The 21,727-nt window shown below is 47.2% G+C and overlaps 1 protein-coding gene across 1 annotated transcript in view; it reads left to right on the forward strand.

Annotated features, from left to right (window-relative positions):
* LOC133349233 (phospholipid phosphatase-related protein type 1-like) overlaps window positions 1-21,385 on the forward strand; it is a 55,136-nt gene extending 33,751 nt beyond the window's left edge. The window contains 6 exon segments of the mRNA XM_061562559.1: window positions 4,403-4,554; window positions 4,556-4,762; window positions 5,123-5,299; window positions 9,026-9,046; window positions 9,048-9,161; window positions 14,699-21,385. Of these exon segments, the coding sequence (XP_061418543.1) occupies window positions 4,403-4,554; window positions 4,556-4,762; window positions 5,123-5,299; window positions 9,026-9,046; window positions 9,048-9,161; window positions 14,699-14,731 (704 nt within the window). The 3' untranslated portion in view covers window positions 14,732-21,385.
* Window positions 21,386-21,727: the final 342 nt, after the last annotated feature.

Consider the following 21,727-nt stretch of genomic DNA (forward strand, 5'->3'; position numbering starts at 1 on the left):
ACCTGTGCCCCCTACTGTGCCAACTTGCTGTGCTTTAGCCACCCGGCGCTCCGCTCGTTGTTGTGAGCGTCGCTCCTCCGCCCTCCGTTGTTGTTGGAGGGCGACTGCCTCCAATTGCCCAGTAGCGACCTTCACGAGCCTCCTCCACTGAGGCCGATCTTGACACCGCTGGTACCAGTCATCGGCAAGTCCACTCAGCTCCACGTCCTCCTGTACCACATCACTCCATCTCTTCTCCAGCCCGTGCCGCGCCCGTCTAGCCCCCTCGATCCGGCCGAACAAAAGCTGTTTAGGCATGCGGTGGCTGGGCATGCGGGCTACATGACCCAGCCAACGCAGCCTTGCCTGCCGGAGGAGCTCACTGATGGGACTTTGCCCAGATCTTTCAAGGATTTGTGAGCTCCTCACACAATCCAGCCTGGTTAAACCCAGGATGGATCGTAGGCAGGCCAGCCTAAATGTTTCCAACCGGCGAAGATGCTCCACCAGGGGGGTCCACGTCTCGCAAGCGTAGAGAAGGGAGGGAATGAACGTGGCCGAGAAGACCCGAAGCTTCGTGCGGAGCGACAGACCAGGTAGCTTCCACACAGCGTTACGCAACCGATGAAAAGATATTGCCGCTCGACTGATTCGGAGTGAGACCTCTGCTGATAAACTGGAGCCGGTCATAAGCACACTGCCCAGGTATGGGAAACTCTCCACTCTCTCCACAACTGCCCCTTCACCAATTGGGAGTTGTGGGGGTGGAGTGTCCGATGGTACAAAATACCCAGGCAGGTGCTTAGTTTTGGTGGGGCTGATGGTAAGGCCCCACCTCTTAGTGGCACGCTCCAGTCTCAGCAGCAGCGTCTCCAACTCCTCTTCTGAATGAGCAGCTATTACCAAATCATCGGCATACATAACGTGGTTGACCAATAGGGAGCCATCCCTTGATCGCACCCGGGCATCGATCAGCCTCCCATTATATCTGTACCAAATGGAAATTCCCCCGGTACAGCTATTGAAGGCTTCACGAACTACGCGGTCAAAATAGATGTTAAATAATGTGGGAGCCAGAGGACATCCCTGTCGCACCCCAAGGTGTACAGGGAAAGGCTCCGACTCCCGGCCACGTAGTTTTACCCGGGCCCGCTCACCATCATGAAGGTCCTTAATGATCGTGAGCAGAGGGTCAGGGACTCCGAAAGCACGAAGAACAACCCAGAGCCCAGTCCTACTGATGGTATCATAGGCCTTGACCAGGTCAATAAAGCAGAGATGTAGGTCTTTTTGGAATTCCCTACACCTCTGCTGTAGCAGACGGACAGAAAATATGGCATCTGTGCAGGACCGCCCTTTCCTGAAACCGCATTGGGGCTCCGCAAGCCCCTCCTCAGCGTGCCTAGCAAGGCGATGTTGAATAATCCTTGCCAGGACCTTACCCGGCACACTGAGGAGTGAGATGCCCCTGTAGTTGTTACAGTCGGTACGGTCCCCCTTCTTAAAGAGGGGGACCACCAGGGCATCCTTCCAGTCCTGCGGAACCCGTCCAGTGGTCCAGACTGTTGTTATGATGTCATATAGGGCAGTCTGTGCACAAACGCCACCCTCCCTCAGCATTTCGCTTGGGAGATCATCTCTGCCCGGTGCCTTCCCTGGTCTCAGACTCTGGATCGCCCTCAGTACTTCCTCAACAGCTGGCACCTCAGCCAGCCACTCACAGGGGGTGACCTCTTCCAATATTTGAGGCACCGCAGCCTCAGCAGGGTTATCACCACTTTTTGCCATGATGTTTTCCTGGCTGAGATAATTTCCCTCCCCCAGGACCTCACAGAAATGCTCAGCAAATCTGCAAACCTGTTCCTGGGGGTCGGAGATTGGATCACCGTTTTTTCCTCTAATGATGGTAATAGGTGTGGCGCTGCAGGTTACTTTTTTGATGGAGTTAAATAGTGATTTGTGATCACGGGCCACTGAGGCAGACTCCATCTCCTCAGCAACCCGCGACCACCACCCATCCTTACAGCGCATTACGGCTCTCCGAACTTCCGAGCGAAGGCTGCGGTAAACCTCCTCATTCTCTGACGTGGGATGCTGTAGGCGATGAGAGTGGGCCTGTCGCTTTTTCTCAATTAACCTGAACACCTCCTCTGTCAGCCAGGGTTTCTGGGGAGGTCTGGACCTGCGTACCCAAAGCAGCCATTGCAGCTGCATGAGTCACAGTCTTAAACCTCGCCCATTTCCCCTCGACATCAGGTGGAGTGGGGGACGATGCCAACCCCAGCTGCAAGCGATGATGAAATTCTCGCTTGCAACTTTTATCAGCTAACTGAGACCAGGCCACTTTTGGTTGGAATGGGATCCTGGGTGTACACCCACCACCGGAGTGGAAGAAAGGCAGGCGCATCTTACAGATGACTAGTCGATGGTCAGAGGACAGATCAGCTCCACGGTAGGTCCTGGTGTCAAGGACATGGGCTCGCATCCGCTGGTCCGTCACTATGTAGTCCAGCAGATGTTCTTGCTTGGACCCGGCATGTATCCATGATGTTGTGTGGATGCGCCGATGCCGGAAGAGCGTGTTGGTAATTACAAGCCCATGGGCTGCACAAAAATCTAGCAGCCTCCTACCGTTATTATTGAGCTGATCTGGCCCATGCCTTCCAATCACTCCAGACCAGGTGCCAGCATCATGACCAACTCGGGCATTGAAGTCACCCAACAAGATGACTCTGTCCCGAGTGGCCACTTTAGCCAGCACCTGTGACAGGAGGTCATAGAAAGCGTCTGACTCATCGGCTTTGCCTGCATCCCTCCACGGATGTTCATCTTCGGTGGGGGCATAAGTAACCACGACCACCACTCCTCGCCTCTGGTTGATGGGAAGGCGAGCCCAAAGTATCCTGGGGCTTACAGCTTCCCACACCTCACCGCCACGCTCCCACGCCCCCTTCATTCTTTTGTTCAGAAGAAGAGCCACACCCTGTTGTTTGGCAGTCTCCTGCCCCGAGTAGAGGACTGTCCACCCCTCATGGTGGCAGGAGCCAGAACCGGTCCACCGGACCTCCTGAATGCCACAGAGATCCAGGCGGTACCGGTCCAGCTCCCGACAGAGAAGTGGCAGCCTCTCCTCCGCAGTGAGCGTTCGAACATTCCACGTGGCCATCCGCAATGGTTTTTTGTTGTTTCTGGAGGAGCCCCGAGGGTGAAAATTCAATCTCCTGGCTCCGCCAAATGGGGTTTGGCCAGGAGACGTCATAAAAGCCTGACCCCCCGGGGCCTCCGACACACACACAGAGACACACACACAGAGACACATACACAGAGACACACACACAGAGACACACACACAGAGACACACACACAGAGACACACACACAGAGACACACACACAGAGACACACACACAGAGATACAAAGATCCCCCGGTATAGCCTTCACAGACTGTAGGGGCAAGTGCTGTTAGCGAGCACCTATGAAGGCCGCAATGGTACACGAGGGGGTGGGTGGCCAGGACCACGCCCGACCGCCTTTGTCTTCCTAGTGGTGATGTTTACACACCGCACCAGGTACTCATTTGAGGCTGAGTCGACCTAGGGGAGGCCCGGGACCGGTTCAGATAATCGTCACTGGTGTTGGCCGTGAGCGGGAATCGAACTCGGGTCGCCGGGTTCATAGCGCAGCGCACTAACCACTACACCCACCCACCCACCAAATGCCACGCAAATCTGCCGGGCTCACCACCTGCCTACTCTGCCACCCAACCACCCATCTAAGGTTGCCACCTGTCCTGGTTTTTCCGGGATCGTCCTTTTGTTGTCAGGTGTAGGTTATTGTCAGTTGTGCAATAATACACCCACTCAGGATGACGTAATCACACGTAGTATTGTGAGGTGGCAACCCTTCACACACCCCTCCCCACCCACGCTCACCAACTCACCCCACTGCAGTTTCCCCTGCTCACCTCCAGGCCCGGCTCTTTTCGGATAGGGGGGCCCAGTACAGGTCTTGTGTTCATGGGGGGGGGGGGGGTACCATAACAGTGGTGTACACCGCTAAGGAGGGTCAACTTGGGTAATGCCAAAGACGACATCGTGGTAAGGAGATGTTAACTTCCACGCCTGGTATGCAAGAGGTCGTGGTTTGGACCCTGACCCTGACACCTGTTGTATGTTTGGAGTTTGCGTGTGCATTTAGAGTATTTGGCTCCTGTACATTTACATGTGTTGACAAGCTACTTAGTTGAGTTATCGTTTGTCATGACTAAGGTCACTTTTGAAATAAAACACATAGGTCAGTGGGCCTTACCTGGTAAGTAAAATAAAACAGGGGTATTTGGTGGTAGCACAGCAGTCCACACCCCGGCAAGCCCCCGCTCACCCCCCTGCCCCCAACCCCACCCCCCCGCTACCCCACACACCCAGGCGTGTTCGCGTTCGGCTACTTCGCCACGGACATCTTCGTCAACGTGGGCCAGGTGGTGACTGGGAGCCCCGTGCCGCACTTCCTCAGCGTCTGCCGGCCCAACTACACCGCGCTGGGCTGCGGCGCCGGCGCAGTTGCCGGCGGCGGTGGACCCCGGTGCCGGCGGCGATGCGGTTGCCATGGCGGCGGTGGTGGCGGTTGGCGGCGGTAACGGCGGAGTCGGAGTCGCGACGGCGCGCTTCGTGGCGGGCGCCGAGGACGGAGCGTGCACGGGTGACGGGCCGCTGGTGCAGCAAGCGCGACGATCGTTCCCGTCCAAGGACGCGGCGCTGGCAATGTACGCCGCCCTCTACGTGACGGTGAGTGCCGCACGCTCCCTCCGTCCCCCGCTCACGCCCCCCCACAAATAGGGTGGCAGGGTGGCGCGATGGTAACGCCTTGTTCCCGTACAGCTAGAAGGGGCCTGGGTTTGAATCCACTTAACGACATCCGTCGTGAAGCGGACTGGTGCGTACTATTTACGGTTACCGTGGCGATAGCCGGGGCAGCCTGTCCGGGTTGAACCGCAAACCTTGACGACAAGCGGACGAATGAGCACCAGCTGGGCCACGATGCCATTGTCGCTGGCGACTGACGGTGATGATGACGACAATGAAGGCGACGGTGATGATGCTCGCACGGTGGCTGCCGATGCCGGCCTGGCGACGTGCCGCGTGCAGATGTACGTGACGAGCACGGTGCGGGCGAGGAGCACGCGGCTCGCCAAGCCCGTGCTGTGTCTGGCCGTGCTGTGCCTGGCCTGCGTCGCCGGGGTCAACCGCGTCACCGAGTTCCGCAACCACTGGGGAGACGTCCTGGCCGGGTTCACCGTGGGGCTTGGAATCGCCTTCTTCCTGGTAACGATCCCCTCTGCTCCCCCCTTTCCCCCTCCCCCATCCCTCCCCTCCCTCCTCCCCCACCCCCTCCCTTTTCTTCTCACATACATCCAACAGTCGATTGAAAAGGAGTTTTTTTTACCCACCAGGTAAGGCCACAGGGCTATCATAGGTTTTTTATTATTATAATAATAGTTAACATTTTTCGAAAATTTGCAATTTGCAGGTAGCTCAGGATTTAGTGAATGTGCCTTAGGCTCAGAGAGCTAAGTCCAAACCGCTCTAGCAATGCCAATGGCACAATATACATTAAAGAATGCAAAGCGATCGAGTTTCTAGTCATCTTGTGTGGATTTTATTCCTTGCAAACTACCGTCAAGTTAGAGGAACACACTGCCAATTTTTGGTTCAGCATTAATTTTATTGAGAGAGGCATAGCAACGTTGTTTTTAAAGAGATTGTACTCACATCAGAGAACTGTAGCAACATGACCGCACTCTCTGATAGCTGGTGTCAAACTGTGCCACACGCCGTCCCACATAGCCTTCTGGGGGAGCCTTGGTACGTCTTCAGGTATGAAGACATACCGATGAAGCTATTTTATTATAGCACGTCATCGGAACGGAATCAGGAGAAAAAAACTGATCACGCGCACGTAAGTCATCGGAATGGGAAAGGATGAATGTACGAAAAAATTCTTGACACGGCACCCCAACGATGTTTTCTTTTAATTTTAATGATGCAAGAAATCGGTAGAGTAGCCCGGTTTACATGAGCGGGCATAAGGAAACTCCCGGGGGGGCGGGGGGTGGGGTGACTCAACACACCCAACGATGGATATGCTGTGGGTAACGGCCAGCGCTCAGCAGTGGATTAACCAAAGGTTGTAGGTGATACCCTAATCGAATATTATTTATCACCATTAGAGCCAGGCACGTGCAAACCGAATTGAAACGTCGAATGCGTCTTGCCTAGAAGGGGTCAAATCTATTTCCAAACGACGATGATGACGATGACGATTTTGGCCGCTGATCTTTTTTAAACGCGGCCGGGGTGAAATGGCCGCCACGTTCAGCTGAGGGAATACCCCCGCCCCCCCCTCGTTGGGGAAACGTCGCTTTGGGGGGCCGTTCTTGACGTGCAAGGGAATCGCTATGAGCACAGACAGGGGGCATTGTTTTTACCTCTGAGCAAAGTTGAGTGCCACGCGTGCGGCCCGGACCAACTTTGTCTCGGTCGGTGAGCAATAAACAGAGCGAAAGGGGGTGGTTGGGGGGCGACTTCAAAAGCTGTCTTCGGTTTTTACGATTTTTCACGTTTTTTCTTGCATGACTCATCCGGGGCACAGTAGACGTCATAACATTTTTTGGGAAAATGTGAGGAAAACTTAAATATGAAGTTCAAAGACGTTGCTCAAATGCAAATGGTGGAAAACGTGAAAAACAATGTGGAGTTAAAATGGACGCGTCTAGTTGGAGCCGGCGTGGAAATGTTGTCATCTGGCCGTTTTATAATGAAGACGTGTGTCGCAGCTGCCAGTCCTGCAAATTCCACTGCAGGCAGAAAGGTGCTGTGGATGTTTTGGATCATCTGTATGGTGGGTAGGTGTTAAAAAAAAGAATAGCCCTTGTTCGATCCACTGCTAGATGTAGGCTAGATGAAAGCTTAACATCTGCGGTGGCGAGATGTTAACTACCTGGTATATCAGGAGGTCGTGGGTTCGATGCCGACTCTAACACCTGCTGTATATTTGGAGTTTGCGTCTTCTCCCCGTAGTCATGGGGATTTTTCTCCGGGTCCTCTGCTTTTTTAAAAATATACATTAAGGATCAATGGGCGTATTTTTGCCTGCTATTAATGTCCATGCAATCAGCTACTTCGTTGAGCTGTCGTTTGTGATAGCCAAGCCGTTTCTAAAAAATAATCTATATAGCTCAGTGAGCCTTACCTGGTAAAATAAACATAAACATAGTTCATGCTTTGTCCATAATGGGGGGGGGGGGGGGGGTTTGTTGTACTTCACGGTGATGGTCATTGTGAGTTGGCGAAGGACAGGCCGGGGGAGTGGTGCGGAGAGGGAGGCTGGCGATGGGGTGGAGGGCAGGACAAGAGTTTCCATATTCGCCGTGTGGCTGGCAATCGACATTTAGGCGAGCCCGGTTCATCGTGCAGTGTGCCCCACTACTGTCTGCATGAGAAGTAGTAGTCATAGTGCTTGGTAACAATTGTGTGCGTGCGTGATCCAAGGAATGGATTACACAAAAAACTCGTTTCTTGAGAAGTACTCTTTTGTGTTTCGTGCGTTGTCCTTCCCCGCACCTCCGAACGGCACGGTTGGCTACGTAGTGTGCGAAAGAAGTTCAACATACACACACATGGTAGTTAATGAAAAAAATTACTTAAAAAGGTATACTTTTCCTTTTGCTGTTAAAGAATAACATGACAACTCTTGTCCCTTTGCTGTTGTTTAAAGCAAAGGGAAATCGAGTAGAAATGGGGCAGGACACATCGTGATGACAGCTGATGAGAGACCGACATTAAACCGGCAGAAAGGAAGCGAAACAGTGGGAGACTGGGGCGAGACATCACAGAGTTCGGAGGTCACGACTGGACAGGAGCTAGGGGGGGAAACGGAAGTACATTTGGAGAGTCCTTTGCCCAGGAGTAGGAAATTACATACTGATAATATCAACAGTAACAACAACAGAAACAACAACAGCTACTATTCTCGTTGGCTTGAGTTCAATTCCAGCCATGAATTCCAATGAGCCATTGTATTTAGCTTCTCCTAGGTTGACTCGGCATTAAATAAATACTTGTGCAGTGTCTGAGAATCAGCACTGCACGGCAGTGTTCGTTTCAACGGAATTAAGTGAATAAATGCACCGTGCATGTCAACTCTATTCGTTGAACCGGCAACTATTCTTGCCACGTTGTGTAAAAGTTAACTGTTTCTCCTCTTACATGCATATTTCATGCCTTAAGAGCAAAGTTTAATGTAATTATTAAATGATCGAAGCTGGAGCGTGGTTGTGACGATGAGGATTATGTTGCCCCTCCTCTTCGTGTGGTTGCAAGTGCGCGCGTTTCTCTGCTTATGTAATGTGCCTGTGGAATTTCCGTAATTGTGCATGCACCACAGAATCGGGGACGTGGGGTCCGTATGTCCCACTGTGAGACCTGAGGCTGTAGCATGTGGCACATTAATCGCATTCCACGAATGCATTAAAATAGTTTAACGAACGACTGGAAGGACGGATGCTTGGATTAACCAACGGATGAATGATTGAATGTCTCTGCATACTGATCGTGGTTTTGCATCGTAAGCCAATTCTGTCGGCAGGATGCGACTGAGTGAACGACTGAACAACGGAGTTACCATTGTTGCATTGTTCACAACTTCAAGCACCAGCCCATGTATGAATTATTCAATGTACGAATGAACAAATAAGTGAATGAATGAATTAAATCACTAATTAATAAATGTTCGGCTTTATTCCCCGGCAGGGAGTTTGCATTGTTCACAACCTCAATCACCAGTCCGCATGTGAACCATTAAATGACCGCATGAACAAACAATTGGACGAATAAATGATCTAACGAATGAACAAATGGAAGGCTTTTGTTCCCTAGCAGGGATGTTGCACCGTTTACAATTTCCGTGAACTGTCCGTGAATGAACAATTCACGAACGCATGAACAAACGAATGAATGAATGACTTCATAAATGTCTCCGTTCGCCGGCAGGGCTTTTGCGTCGTTCACAACTTTCCGCCGGCAGTCCGTGCTGGCGGCAAAGCCACGGCACGAGGCGGCCTACGGCATGTCGCTGCTCGCTCTGCCGCGTGTCGAGAGCCCCCTTGACACCCGCAACACCACCCAGGTATTTATCGTCACCCGCCGTGCAACACGACAGCCGTGACCGGGTCCGCCGCTGGCCGAAGACCCCTGCGTTGTTCTCGCTGGCTGAACCCTTTTCTCGTTCCGATGACGTATGTACAAGTACGTCATAGGCCTTTTTCTTACGATTCCGTTTTCGATGACGAACGTGTACGCCGTCGTGTACGTCATCGTGTACGTCATCGGAACGGAATCGGAAGAAAAAACTCAATAAAATAACTTTATGGGTACCGAGGCCATTGTGGGAGGGCGTGTGGCAGAGTTGGGCACCAGCTATCGTAGACTGTGTTGGTCGTGTCGCTACGATTCTCTGCGGTGAGTACAATGTCGTTAAAAACAATGGCGCTATGCCTCTCAGAATAAAATGAATGCTGAACGGGACCCACCCTGCAACTTGCGGTCGTCTCGGAACGGGAAAGGGTTAAAGTATTCATGTATGTATGTTGAACTTCTTTCGTACCGTCTTTAGCCAACCGCGCTTATCAGAGGTGTGGGGGTGGGGGGAAGGACAACAAACTAAACACAATAATAAGCAGTTCAATCGAGATTATTTAAAAGTGTATAACTCTAGGGGATTCCTAATATCCGAAGGAAGAAGCGTTCCAGACGGCCACAAAAGGGCATCTGCAAGCACCGCGTGATGCGGCAACCATCTTCACGTTCAACCGGACCGAGGCATTAAGCGTTATTTTCCAGCGAAATGTAATAACAGCACATGCAAGGTCAGATGCTGCCTCCGTGTGTGGTTAGCACATTGGGATGGCAATCGGGAGGGCTCGGGTTCACTCTCCCGGCGTGGCAGTGGAAACAACGTCACAGGTTTCTTAAATCCCCCCACCACGGCCTCTGTCCACTCGGGCAGTGTAGATGGGTACACTGCAGTCGATTGACAGGCCACATATGGTGGGGTAATCTCACCTCTTCCAAGGTCTCTTGAAGCGGGCTCTCCAGAGCTCATACTCTTAGGTTTTTTTGGTAAAGTCACGTAGGTAAAAAATAAAATTATAATTAATAAAAGTAAAATAAAAACCACGACGTTTTGGAGGCAACACAAGCTTCCGTCTTCAGGAGGAACCGTCACAGCACGATTGCTGTATCAAGTAAAGATAAATTCCAGGAGACCCGACTTTGTATATATACAGGTTGAGGGGGGAGGAGCCAAGGTAGACCTACGTGACTTTCCCGAAAAAACCTAAGAGTATGAATCCTTGCAGTCACGAAAGCTTCAAATCTAGAATCTCCAGAGCTCCCCTGTAGTGGAGGCCCTTCTGCCAGCAGTGGTAGCGAGCGTGAAATTGCAGGGCCTGCGCCTTTATCACATTTTCTGGGCGAGGTCGGCCATTTTGTGACGATGCCTTTGGCTGGTTGTCACCGATTACCAATGGACATTAACCTGAGGCTATGACTGAGGGAAGGACGCAAATGTAGGTACCGCAAGTTCCCGAAGCAACTCAACGTAACCGTGTGAGGGACATGGTTGGAACACCCGTCAGAGTGAGAATACCCCTGTTTGCCTACTGAAGGTGGGCCCTCATCAAAATGGTGGAACAAAGGGGTTGGTAAGCGTAGGTTGGAGTGGTTTTAGAAGCAATGTAACAATGTGCCCAACGAAGAACGTTTTTAAAAGCGTTGCACGTAGCCCGTTCGTCTGTATCAGCTTTGTGGATTGTTGCATAGCGAGGCCAAGGGGGGATATTGTGTCATCCTTCATCCAGCAGTGAATCGATCATGGCCGATGATGTTGATGAGAAGACCCTTCAATTAATGAGCGCTACACTGATGAGGTGTGCGATTTGGTGAATTAATAAATCACTCACACACTCACACATGCGCAGACATGGACGCTTGTGTTCGTGTGCCCTGCATGCGATGTGACATTGTGTGACATCGCGTCGAATTTAGCTGGCATAGCTAGCACAATTTGAATTCAAGTGAGCACATTGCCCGGTTAGACATCCCGCCTTACTCGCAGACTCCAGAGGGATATTGTTAAGTGCTGCCTGCACACTCTCACGTTTGGAAGGTCATTTCTTTGGAACTGCTTTTTGTGTTTAGTTTGTTGTCCTTCCCGCGCACCTCTGATGAGCACGGTTGTATACGTACGGTGCGAAAGAAGTTCAACATATACGCGTCCTCGTACATACTCTCCCGCGTGCACGTGCTCAGTATAAGGTTGTCGGCTTATTTTGGCGCAGATAAAAGCCACGGGGAAATAAATGCCCATTTTCGATGGGGAACTGGTTCCGCAGTAGAAACATTGTCACAGCAGCAGCCAAAAAAACGCGCACAAAAAACAATGAAAAACAGCTGTCCATGGTCGGGTTGCGAATGGCAAGGTCGCGCAAAAGCACGGTACAACCAGCACAAAGGATGCAAGGCCAATAGAATGCACCGCATGCAAAAAAAAACCATGAATACATTTTAACTTAAAGTCTGGAAAGGAGAGTGATCAATTGCAATTGCTCACAAAGTAAAATAAAAAGTGTAAGAAATTTCATGAATATATCTAGTGCATGTATGCACACAGTTCTCATGTCTGTGATTTAAAAAAATATTTGGTGCACCGGTAAAAATAATATTCCCAGTGTAAAACGGTTCGTCCGTTCGTTTCTCAGTCCACTTGTCCTGGTGAGGATCGTGGCGTCAGCTTGTTGAGTAGGGTGGTCCAGACCTCCAGCACAATATTACAACACACTACTATAGACTACACACTACTATAGACTACGCTATACACTACACTATACACTACACTATACACTATACACTACTACACTATACACTACTGTACACTACACTATACACTACACTATTATTCACTACACTACTATACACTACACTATACACTACTACACTATACACTACTGTACACTACACTATACACTACTTTACGCTACTATACACTACACTATACACTACACTATATACTACTATACTATACACTACTATGCACAGACCGCCAGCGTGTCCTGGAGTGGCCCCGGGGTCTTCGTGAAATGGTGTTTCTTAAAAATATAAAAATTGTGGAAAAATAATTTTCTCACTCAACGGATATCTCTATAAAGTAGATACAGCGATGTACCTCATGCTACATCAGTACTCTGAGTGGTGTCGTGTTTCACAAATGGAACGTTATAAACTGAAATCCCAGGCCAGGGAGAGGCATTAGCCCTTCATCTCTGGATGATGGATAAAATATGTATTGTTGTGTAGGAAGCCAACTGTTTTTTTGTTATTCTGAATGGAAAACGAATTTATTTCGAACTACTTTGTGTTTTTAGTTTGTTGTCCTTCACCCGCATCTCCGATCAGCACGGTTGGCTACGTACAGTGGGATAGAAGTTCAACATACGTACACACAAATGGCCGTTAATTAAGAAACAACTTAAAAAGTTAGACATTTCCCTTTTCTGTAAAAAAATTAAATGAAAAATCTTGTTCCTTTTACTGCTAAAGCAAAGGGAAATCAAGTGGAAATGGGGCAGGACACATCATGATAACAGCTGACGAGAGATGAGAGACTCCATTACACTGTGGCAAGTTCAACATTCATCCATACAAGACCTGCATCTGTCATGTTATGTGGAGCCCTTAATCCACTGTTGGATGAAGCCCTCCCCACATCTTTCAATCATGGGGGGTTGTTTGGATATACTTCACCCTGTTGGTCAGGGGCCGTCCATAAATGACTTCACGCGATTTTGGACGATTTTTTACCCCCCCCCCCCCCTCGTCACACGGCGTCACAAAAAGTCAGACCCCTCCTCAAGTATGACGTCACAAAGCTCTGCCCCCCCCCCCCAAACCATATTTCCATTTTGAAAATAAAACATGCTTCAAATCGCTGTAAACTATTGTCATTGTAGTGCGTATTTAACGTGGCGCTGCACTCTGATGTTGTAGGAGTGTTGTTATAACAATTAGTGTTGTTATAACAATTCTATATTTATTTAAAGTTGCGCATTTTGATGTGATGTCACATTTCTCAACCCCACCCCCCTCGTCATACATCGTCACAAATGTCTGACCCCACCCCCCCCCCCAGGTGCGTGACGTCATTTATGGACGGCCCCTCAGTGCGTGTTGGTGAAGGGGATGTCTGGGATTGGTCTGGATATCACATGCCACTGATGTTAGCCGTGACCGGAAATCAAACTTGGGTTGTCAATTTAAAAGTGCAATGGACTATAAGCACTGTGTTGTTGCTTCAACCCACCCCTCTCATAGGAACGTGGATTTTTTTCCTCCCAATTGACTCAGGGCTGTAAACAGAATATAATCATCTCCCTATGCTCACTGAGGAACCACATTGACATCTTAAATATCGTAATAATAATATTATTATTGAGTGATGTGCCTCGAAAGCTAGCACGAGTGACCTGCTCTGAGTCTGTCTGGTCAGCGTATTCCAAATATAAATCCTCACAAGATCAGAACTCTGTTTTGAGGTCCCAATAATTAGTAACAGACTTGGAGGCGGTTTATTCACCAATGACACCGCCGTAACATTCTGAAATCTCATTCTTCTGCTTTCATATAGTTGTGGACGAAGTAGCAGCTATAAATCTTTGTCTGGCTTGTGAATGAATCCAACTAGCTTCCTCAGAGATCCCTCACAGTGGACACAGGTTCTAGTAACTATTTAACTACAATATATATTTTTAGCAGGTCAGGCCCACTGAGCTATGTAGCTCTTTTTCAGAAGCGACCTGGCTATCACAAATGATAGCTCAACGAAGTGGCTTATCATCATGTGGAAAGGTACAGCAGCCAAATACTCGAAACGCATGTTGACTCTGAATGTGGAGGGAAAAACCGGAGGACCCAGAGGAAAATCTACGTGAACACGGGAAGAACATGCAAACTCAAAATATACAGGCAGTAGCGTCGGGATCAAACCCATGCACCTCCTGTATAGCAGGCGATGTAATTAACATCTCACCACCGTGGCGCTCACGGTGGCGAGAGACCCAGAGAGATCCACATACACAGAGACCCGCATAGTCACACAGAGACCTATAGACTGATACAGAGACCCATAATCTCACGCATAAAGATCCATCGACTCAGAGATCCATAGGCTAACACAGAGGCCCGTAAACTCACGCAATACCAACAGACTCACACATAAACCTACAGAGTCACACATATATCAATGTACTCACAGGGACCCAAAGATTAACGAAGAGACCAATAGACGCATAAACTGTCGTCTTCTCAATAACTCGTAAAGCTGTTACAATTTAAATTAGTCTTTAGTTTATAGTTGTGTGGCTCCTAGGGCCTCACCATATGTAAAACCAGACGAAATGATCAACGCGTTGCACAACAAACCGGAGCAAAAAGGACAATTTGCAAATATGGAAATGCTCTTTGCTCTGACAGCTACCCATCAGCGATTGTACTGCTAAAAAGAATACTTCCGAGGGCGAGTGATTTCGTGAAATCTGAGCAGAATCCCATGCATGTGCCTGACTTTTCGTCCTTGTGTGTGTGTGTTTCTGCTCCCCAACCTCCCACCAGAACCACGCTACTTCTATCACAGAGGTGACGTAGGCGTGGGAAGCCGCAGGACGCCTGTACGCGTGGCCTGCCCAGGGCATCAGTACCAAGGGCAGCTCCCTGCTGCCACACGTGCCCACACAGACACACGTGCACAGCAATCTGCTCCACGGTTTCATACAGGCGGACACGAAACACAAACATACGCGCATCCGTACACGCCATACGTGCAAACCTGGTTGTAAAGGATTATGATAGCGTCAAAGATTTGTATTCAACAACAGTGGAAATATTTGTTTTCTTGATTTCCCAGGCTCTGTTTCTTTGTATGAGTTGGTTCACACACGTCTTAGCTTTTTGGTTCAATTTGTTGTGTTTTTTTTGTTGTTGTGATCCACAAAAGCCAATATGTGTCTCACGATGCTTTGAAAGAGGATACGTGCGTTGGGATGTTTCCTCAGTTCCTTTGTCAATGGGTGTTGTGTGTGGGCGGAGAAGTTTATGCCACTCGAAGGTCCACACAGATGGGTTATTTAAGAACCCATCCCGCCAATCCTTGGGGACATCCTGTCGGGTCGGGGAGTTTCAAAGTCTGCGGGGTCCACACCAACCTTAGCCTCCGAGGTAACGTTTACACGATATGGCTATACCAGGATATATCGTACGATCTAGGAATCGTGATAACCATAGCGTCTGTTGTGCAAAATATTATCACATAGTGATTACAGTTGGCCTTTTTTTTGTTGCTTTATATATTTTATTTCCTCACGAAATATTTGTGAAATAACAAACAATAATTAATGTTCCAAATAAATAGATTTTACCCATTTAATGAGTGTTTTTTAAACATCGTCTTGGAGTATTTTACTTCATAGCGGTTATAGGATGTGACAATTTTTTTAAGTCTGTCTCATTAACTATTTCCTTCCTGTATAACTGACAGCGTGTGTGTGTTATAAGCGTTATAGAGTGTAACGTTGAGAAAGACGTATCAACTGTTGGTGTAGAGTGAACCTGCGATTAAAGAACTTTTCAAGTTAATCTTTAATCATACCGTAAGTATAGGAAAGCACAAAAAACCCCAATAACAATTATAAATACAGTCACAAAGTTAGTGAAAACTGATATCGCGGGAGTCATCATATCGTGAACATTTATGTCTTTCTGTATTTTACCGTACACAAATGTAGTGCAGCAGCCCGACTACAAAATTCTGGAATCCTGCCACGAGGTACGAATATTGAGGTGTGTTTTCTTTTCACCTAGTTAATGTGTCATCTTCTCACGGAAAAAACACTTAACCCTTTTCCGTTCCGAGCTATCTGCAAGTTGCAGGGTGGATCCCGGGAGCGTGCAAGCGGTTCAGCGCTTCGAGATTCAATTTATTCAGAGAGACATTGTACTCAACGCAGAGAACTGTAGCGACACGACTGCACTCTATGATAGATGGCGTCAAACTGTGCCACAAGGCCCTCCCGGAAAGGGTTAACTGTGCCGTGAAAATGCCAAATTTTACGGGGAAATTTCTGTCGGAGAGTAAAATGAAAACCTTTTTTTGGTGTTTTAGTTCAATGACATTCATTTAAAGCCTCACGAACGCAACTGCCATCCTTACAACCAGGTTTGTTTTGAGTTTGTGCCATTTACACATTTCCAACGACATTTGTACTTGATCTTGAATTATCATCAGCAGCGGGAGTGCTGGCGCCGAGCGATTAACCTTAACCTTCTCGCAAATTAAATGTGATATTTGCGCAACCGATGAGGAAATCGTTGAAGCGGTATATTTTCTTTTCTGTCGGGGGGGGGGGGGGGTAGGGGAATTCTAAATTTAACGATGAACCACTGGCCACCATCGAGGTTTCAAACTTGATGTGCAGGTTTCCCCGTGTTTTGTACGGTCGCTGTAGATGCATTTAAAGAAAGTGCACACACAGAACGAGACAGCACAAGACGACTGTCTGCCGAGTGGCGGGCACGGCACACACACACAAAGAGTGTTGTCCCAGGTCCGATGGCATAGGCGTGTAGGAGTGAATTCGAGTATAAATTGGTTAGCTACGTGAAATCACGATAATCTAACCTGCTTAAAAGTGAGGGAAACCTGCATTACGCACAAAGTTTGCAAAAATAGCTATTGCGTACATATGTAATAATTCATTGAATTACTCCTTGCTTTTAAACACTGACCGTTGATACGCTTATGCCAATTTGCTCGGGCCAGTAATTCAAGATCAAACGCCAATTCTCCACCATACGAATAAAAACACAGCATTCCTGTACATGACATTATTACCCTGTGTTTTCAGTCAATTGTCTACAAAAACTGATTATTCCAAACACACCCACCCCCCTCCCCTGTACATACGATGTAGCTGTTTTTTGTACTTTGTCTGGATCTGTTTTGTATCTTTTTTGTTAAATACGGAAATTCATCTATAGCATTAGCACAACATTAACTTTCAAACAATTTAGCCATTTTAACGCACAATTAGAACCACAGTTATTGGGGAAAATGTCCTGATTTTACATGGGTTAAAATAAACTAAAAGGTATGTTGTAATGTTTAGCAAATGAAAATCGTTATCATGAGAACGTTGAATTTAAATGCACATTTTAGAAATGTTTTATGTTTACACTTGGAAAACGGATTTTCTTATTTACACTCTCACCAACCCACCGCTGTGTTTTCCCAAGTTTGACTGATGTATCCCCATTCAAACACAAATTGAGTTGTTGCACACCCCACGTGCGCTGCGATTGGTCAACATGTTCCATGTGACAGAGGGGCAATTCACGTGTTTGTCAGAGCATCCCGGTGTAAAGTGAGACGAATAGGTAGACACACTAACAGTAAATCTCGATTTTAATTTGAACCAACCACGGTATTTGTCTCTTCTGCATGCATGCTCGGGATGAGTCTAGTATTCCTTTTATTACATTCAAATTTTAGGCCCAATTTAAATGTATTCAATTTATAGCTTAACATTTTTTATGCAGTAAATGTGAGAATTCTAATGTTTTTAAACATTCATCATAGAGTGTTTAACGTACATTGGTGGAACTATACTTTGATGCAAACACTTGTATGTTTCAATCGTTTAATTTGAAACATTACATTGCGTGTCGTAGGAATTTCCATAGCGATGGACTTTCCGGCAGAAATGACGCCTATGCCTTGCGACGTCAAATGTTCTGATGAGTACAAAACGAGATGTGTAATCCAATTTTTTTTTTGGATTCATAAAATCGGGAACATATCCCAAGTGCGCTCATTACTTCCACAAACAAAGGGGTCTACGTTGTAATTGGGTCTCTGTGTCATAAAGGACATGCTCACCCAATTATTAGGCACTGGCAATGTTTAGAAATTCCATTTGCATTTCGATTTAAAGCTTTCGTGACTGCAGGGATTCATATTCTTGGTTCTTTCGGTAAAGGTACGTAGAAGGGAAATAATAAAGTAATAAAAATAAAACAATAAAATTCTCACGACGTTTCGATTGCAACACAAGCAATCATCATCAGGTCTGAAAACCACACCAAGTACATTTTTTATTTTATTTTATTATAAAAAAACGCCAATTTTTTTTAAATTTTCTTGCTGTGGTTTTCACACCTGATGACGATTGCTTGTGTTGCAATCGAAACATCGTGATAATTTAGTTTTATTTTTATTATTTAATTATTTCCCTTCTACGTGACTTTACCGAAAGAACCAAGAACATGAATCCATTTGCATTATAAACTATTCACCTACGGCAAAGCCACGGGAAAGGTGATTCGAGCCGAGGGATGTTAATGTACTGGGGGGGGGGAATGCAAAGAGAGAAGCGAATGAATGAGCGACGAGGGAGGAAAAGAATGGAAAGGGAAGAGTGAAACGGGGCCGCGAATGCATCAGGGAAAGATGAGGATTGGGAGGAAGGGGGCTGCACGAGGAGCGGCGTCTGTTTCCACAGGGGACCAGCGACGGAGAGAGGGGGGAAGGGTTCAGAGTCGGTGTGGTCACACAGGGGTCACGTGATTTACCGGAGGCTTGAGCTGGTTTACAGATATATTTGGATGAGATGAATTGGTACACTTTAAGAGATGCACCGTCGTGGGTGGTTGAGGGGAGAAGTTCAGAAAGGCCTTGCCTTTGGAACATAAATGTAACTACTTGCGCAGCATAAAATGTGCGGTCTCTTAGGTCTGCACTGTTGAAGCGTCGGTTCACAGATTTGAAGCTTTCGTGACTGCAAGGATTCATACTCTTAGGTTTTTTTCGGTAAAGTCACGTAGGTAAAAAATAATAATAAAATAAAATAATAATAAATGAAAATAACTCAAGCTGTGATGGTCCCACCTGAAGACGGAGACTTGTGTTGCCTCCGAAACGTCGTGATTTAATTGAGTTATTTTCATGTATTATTATTTTATTTTTATTTTTTACCTACGTGACTTTACCGAAAAAACCTAGAAGTATGTCGGTTCACAGTACGTGTAGCCCTGCCGTCAGCAACCTTCTCCACGAAATGTCGACGTGGCTGATGAAGGAGATGAGAAAATGTTTTGTAAGAGAATGTGTAACTTTTGAAGCCGCTTAATTGATTTTGTCTCCGATGCGCAACCGTAATGAACCGGTGTGCATCACAGAGCTCTACTCGATGCTGCCACAGCGATGTAATGGCCAGCGCATCGGACTTGCAATTTAGAGGTCATCGCAAAAATGGTGCACGTATTTCATCTTAACCCTTTTTTCGTTCCGAGACGTCTGCAAGTTACAGGGTGGGTTGTCCCATTCACCGCTGAATCTCGGGACGCGCAAGGGGTTAGCATTCATTTGTCTAGAAAGGCGTAGCGCCGCAGAGAACTGTAGCAACATGACCGCACTCTATGATAGCTGGTACCAGAACTGTGCCACACGCCCTCCTGCATGCTCTTTTACTTCCGAGTCCATTCCGATGACGTACGCGAAAGATGATGACGTAAACGTACGTCATCGGAATGGGAAACGGGAATGCAGCCCCCCTCCCCCACTGTTCACCAAGAACCATCGATGGGTACACCACACTCAGTTGATTGGTAGATCATGCGTGGTGGGGTAAAGTGTGCAGTACTGCCTCCGCTTCTGAAGATATTTGGCCAGCGTGAAAGAGTAGGCCGAACTTACCCTCTCGAGCGCCCTCGAGTGGAGATGCTTCTGCCTGCAATGGAGATGGCAAGCAAGTGAAGGACTGCGCCTTTACGTTTTAACAGACTGAGCGAACCATTAATTGTTATACTAGTTAAACTCCTCCAGCACCTGCTGTCTGAGTTAAAGCAACGTGTGATTATTCATTTCTGGTGACATAGAAGGTGACTTAATAATTATACACGAGCCCAATATTAAACGTGACAACCTCCTAATCTGTGAATTGTTTTCCTGCAACCAACACAGTTGAATTCCCCTAATTGAAAAAAAATATGGATTGTAAATGTTTTCACCTTGAGATAAAATGTTGTGTTTTTATATGAGAAGTTTTTTTAATGTCCATGCTGATACAAAGCCTTATGCTAAACTGCTTAAATGCATTTCTGGAAGTTGGTTTACAAATTCAGATTGACGTTTAGACTTTGCAGTGGATGTAAATGCAGTTAATATGACAGTCGTTACAAATATTTCTTGTGCCCTGGTGTTTCCGGAATTACCATAACACAGAAAACAAGTCAGTGAATATTATGCCTAATTTGTAACTGTGAACATTTTTGTTGGCTTATCAATCATTTAACTTAATAACGAGTGAACGTTGTTTTCGTAGTAAACTTAGTGGTTTCATTATCGGTGGGTTATCTTCTAAAGAGTTGTGAAAAAAATAAAAAAAATAGGATGAACTGCTTAAAATTATAAATTTAATGTATTATTTCATTTTCATTTCAAGTTATTCTTAAGAATATAAAATTTAGACTTAAAACTTTCGTGACTGCAGGAATTCATACTCTTTGGGTATTTCGGTAAAGTCACGTAGATAGAAAAATAATAAGACAAATCACAACATTTCGATCGCAACACAAGCAATCTCTCACCTGAAGACGATTGCCTGTGTTGCGATCGAAACGTCGTGATTTTTCTTATTATTTTTCTATCGACGTGACTTTACCGAAATACCCAACTAGTAAATGTAAAATTTGACATTAGGGACCGTTTGTTTTTTTACATTATTTTAATTAGTAATTTTCCTATCTGTTTTAAAGTTCACTATTATTCGTATGTATCTGATCCACACAAAACAAATGTTTGTACCTATTGCTTGTTTATCATGCACAATCACTGTGATGTTAACATTACTTTTGGAATAAAAAAAAACACAACCTCTTTGTATGAAAGTTATCACCCGCACCTTTAAAAAAAAATGTTCAACGCGTGCAAAGATGGAAAAGCATTGTGGGAATATCAGCCTCTGATCAATCTACCGCTTGCCCTTCCCCAAGCTGCTCTGCTGCCGTCTCTCGCGAACCTGCGATATAATAATAATCATCAACTCCGTATCTCAACTTCAGAAAATAGAAAATAGTTTCGTCTGCCCACCGATTGGCCTTCCAGAAGTGTGACAACAAGGTGCATTCGCCTTAGCAGTGCAGACAAAATATGTTTTCCGCTTACAGACCAATAACGTGTATATATTACTGGTAGGAACCTCCTGGTTCCACCAGCCCACAGGTGATTATTGTGTCCGTCCTTCGTGCAGGGAGGGGCTGTGTGGGGAGGGAGGGGCTGGGTGGGGAGGGGAGGAAGGGGCTGGGTGGGGAGGGTGGGCTGGGTGGGGAGGGTGGGGAGGGGCTGGGTGGGGAGGGGCTGGGTGGGGAGCGTGGGGCTGGGTGGGAGGGGTGGGGCTGGGTGGGGAGGGGCTGGTCACCCCGTGGTGCCCTTATAAAACTCAACGTTAAACCTACTCACGCCGGCTTGTGCCCGCCCTCACAGTCGGGCATATTTGCGGAATACACCACGCCACCGTTGACCCTGGCCATTGACCGAGCAACCCAACGTTCCTACCAGCTCCCTCCGCAGGAATGTGTTATAAACACATA

Source organism: Lethenteron reissneri, chromosome 4, assembly GCF_015708825.2.
Source record: "Lethenteron reissneri isolate LAM-NWPU_2019-01 chromosome 4, ASM1570882v1, whole genome shotgun sequence".
Lineage (NCBI taxonomy): Eukaryota > Metazoa > Chordata > Hyperoartia > Petromyzontiformes > Petromyzontidae > Lethenteron > Lethenteron reissneri.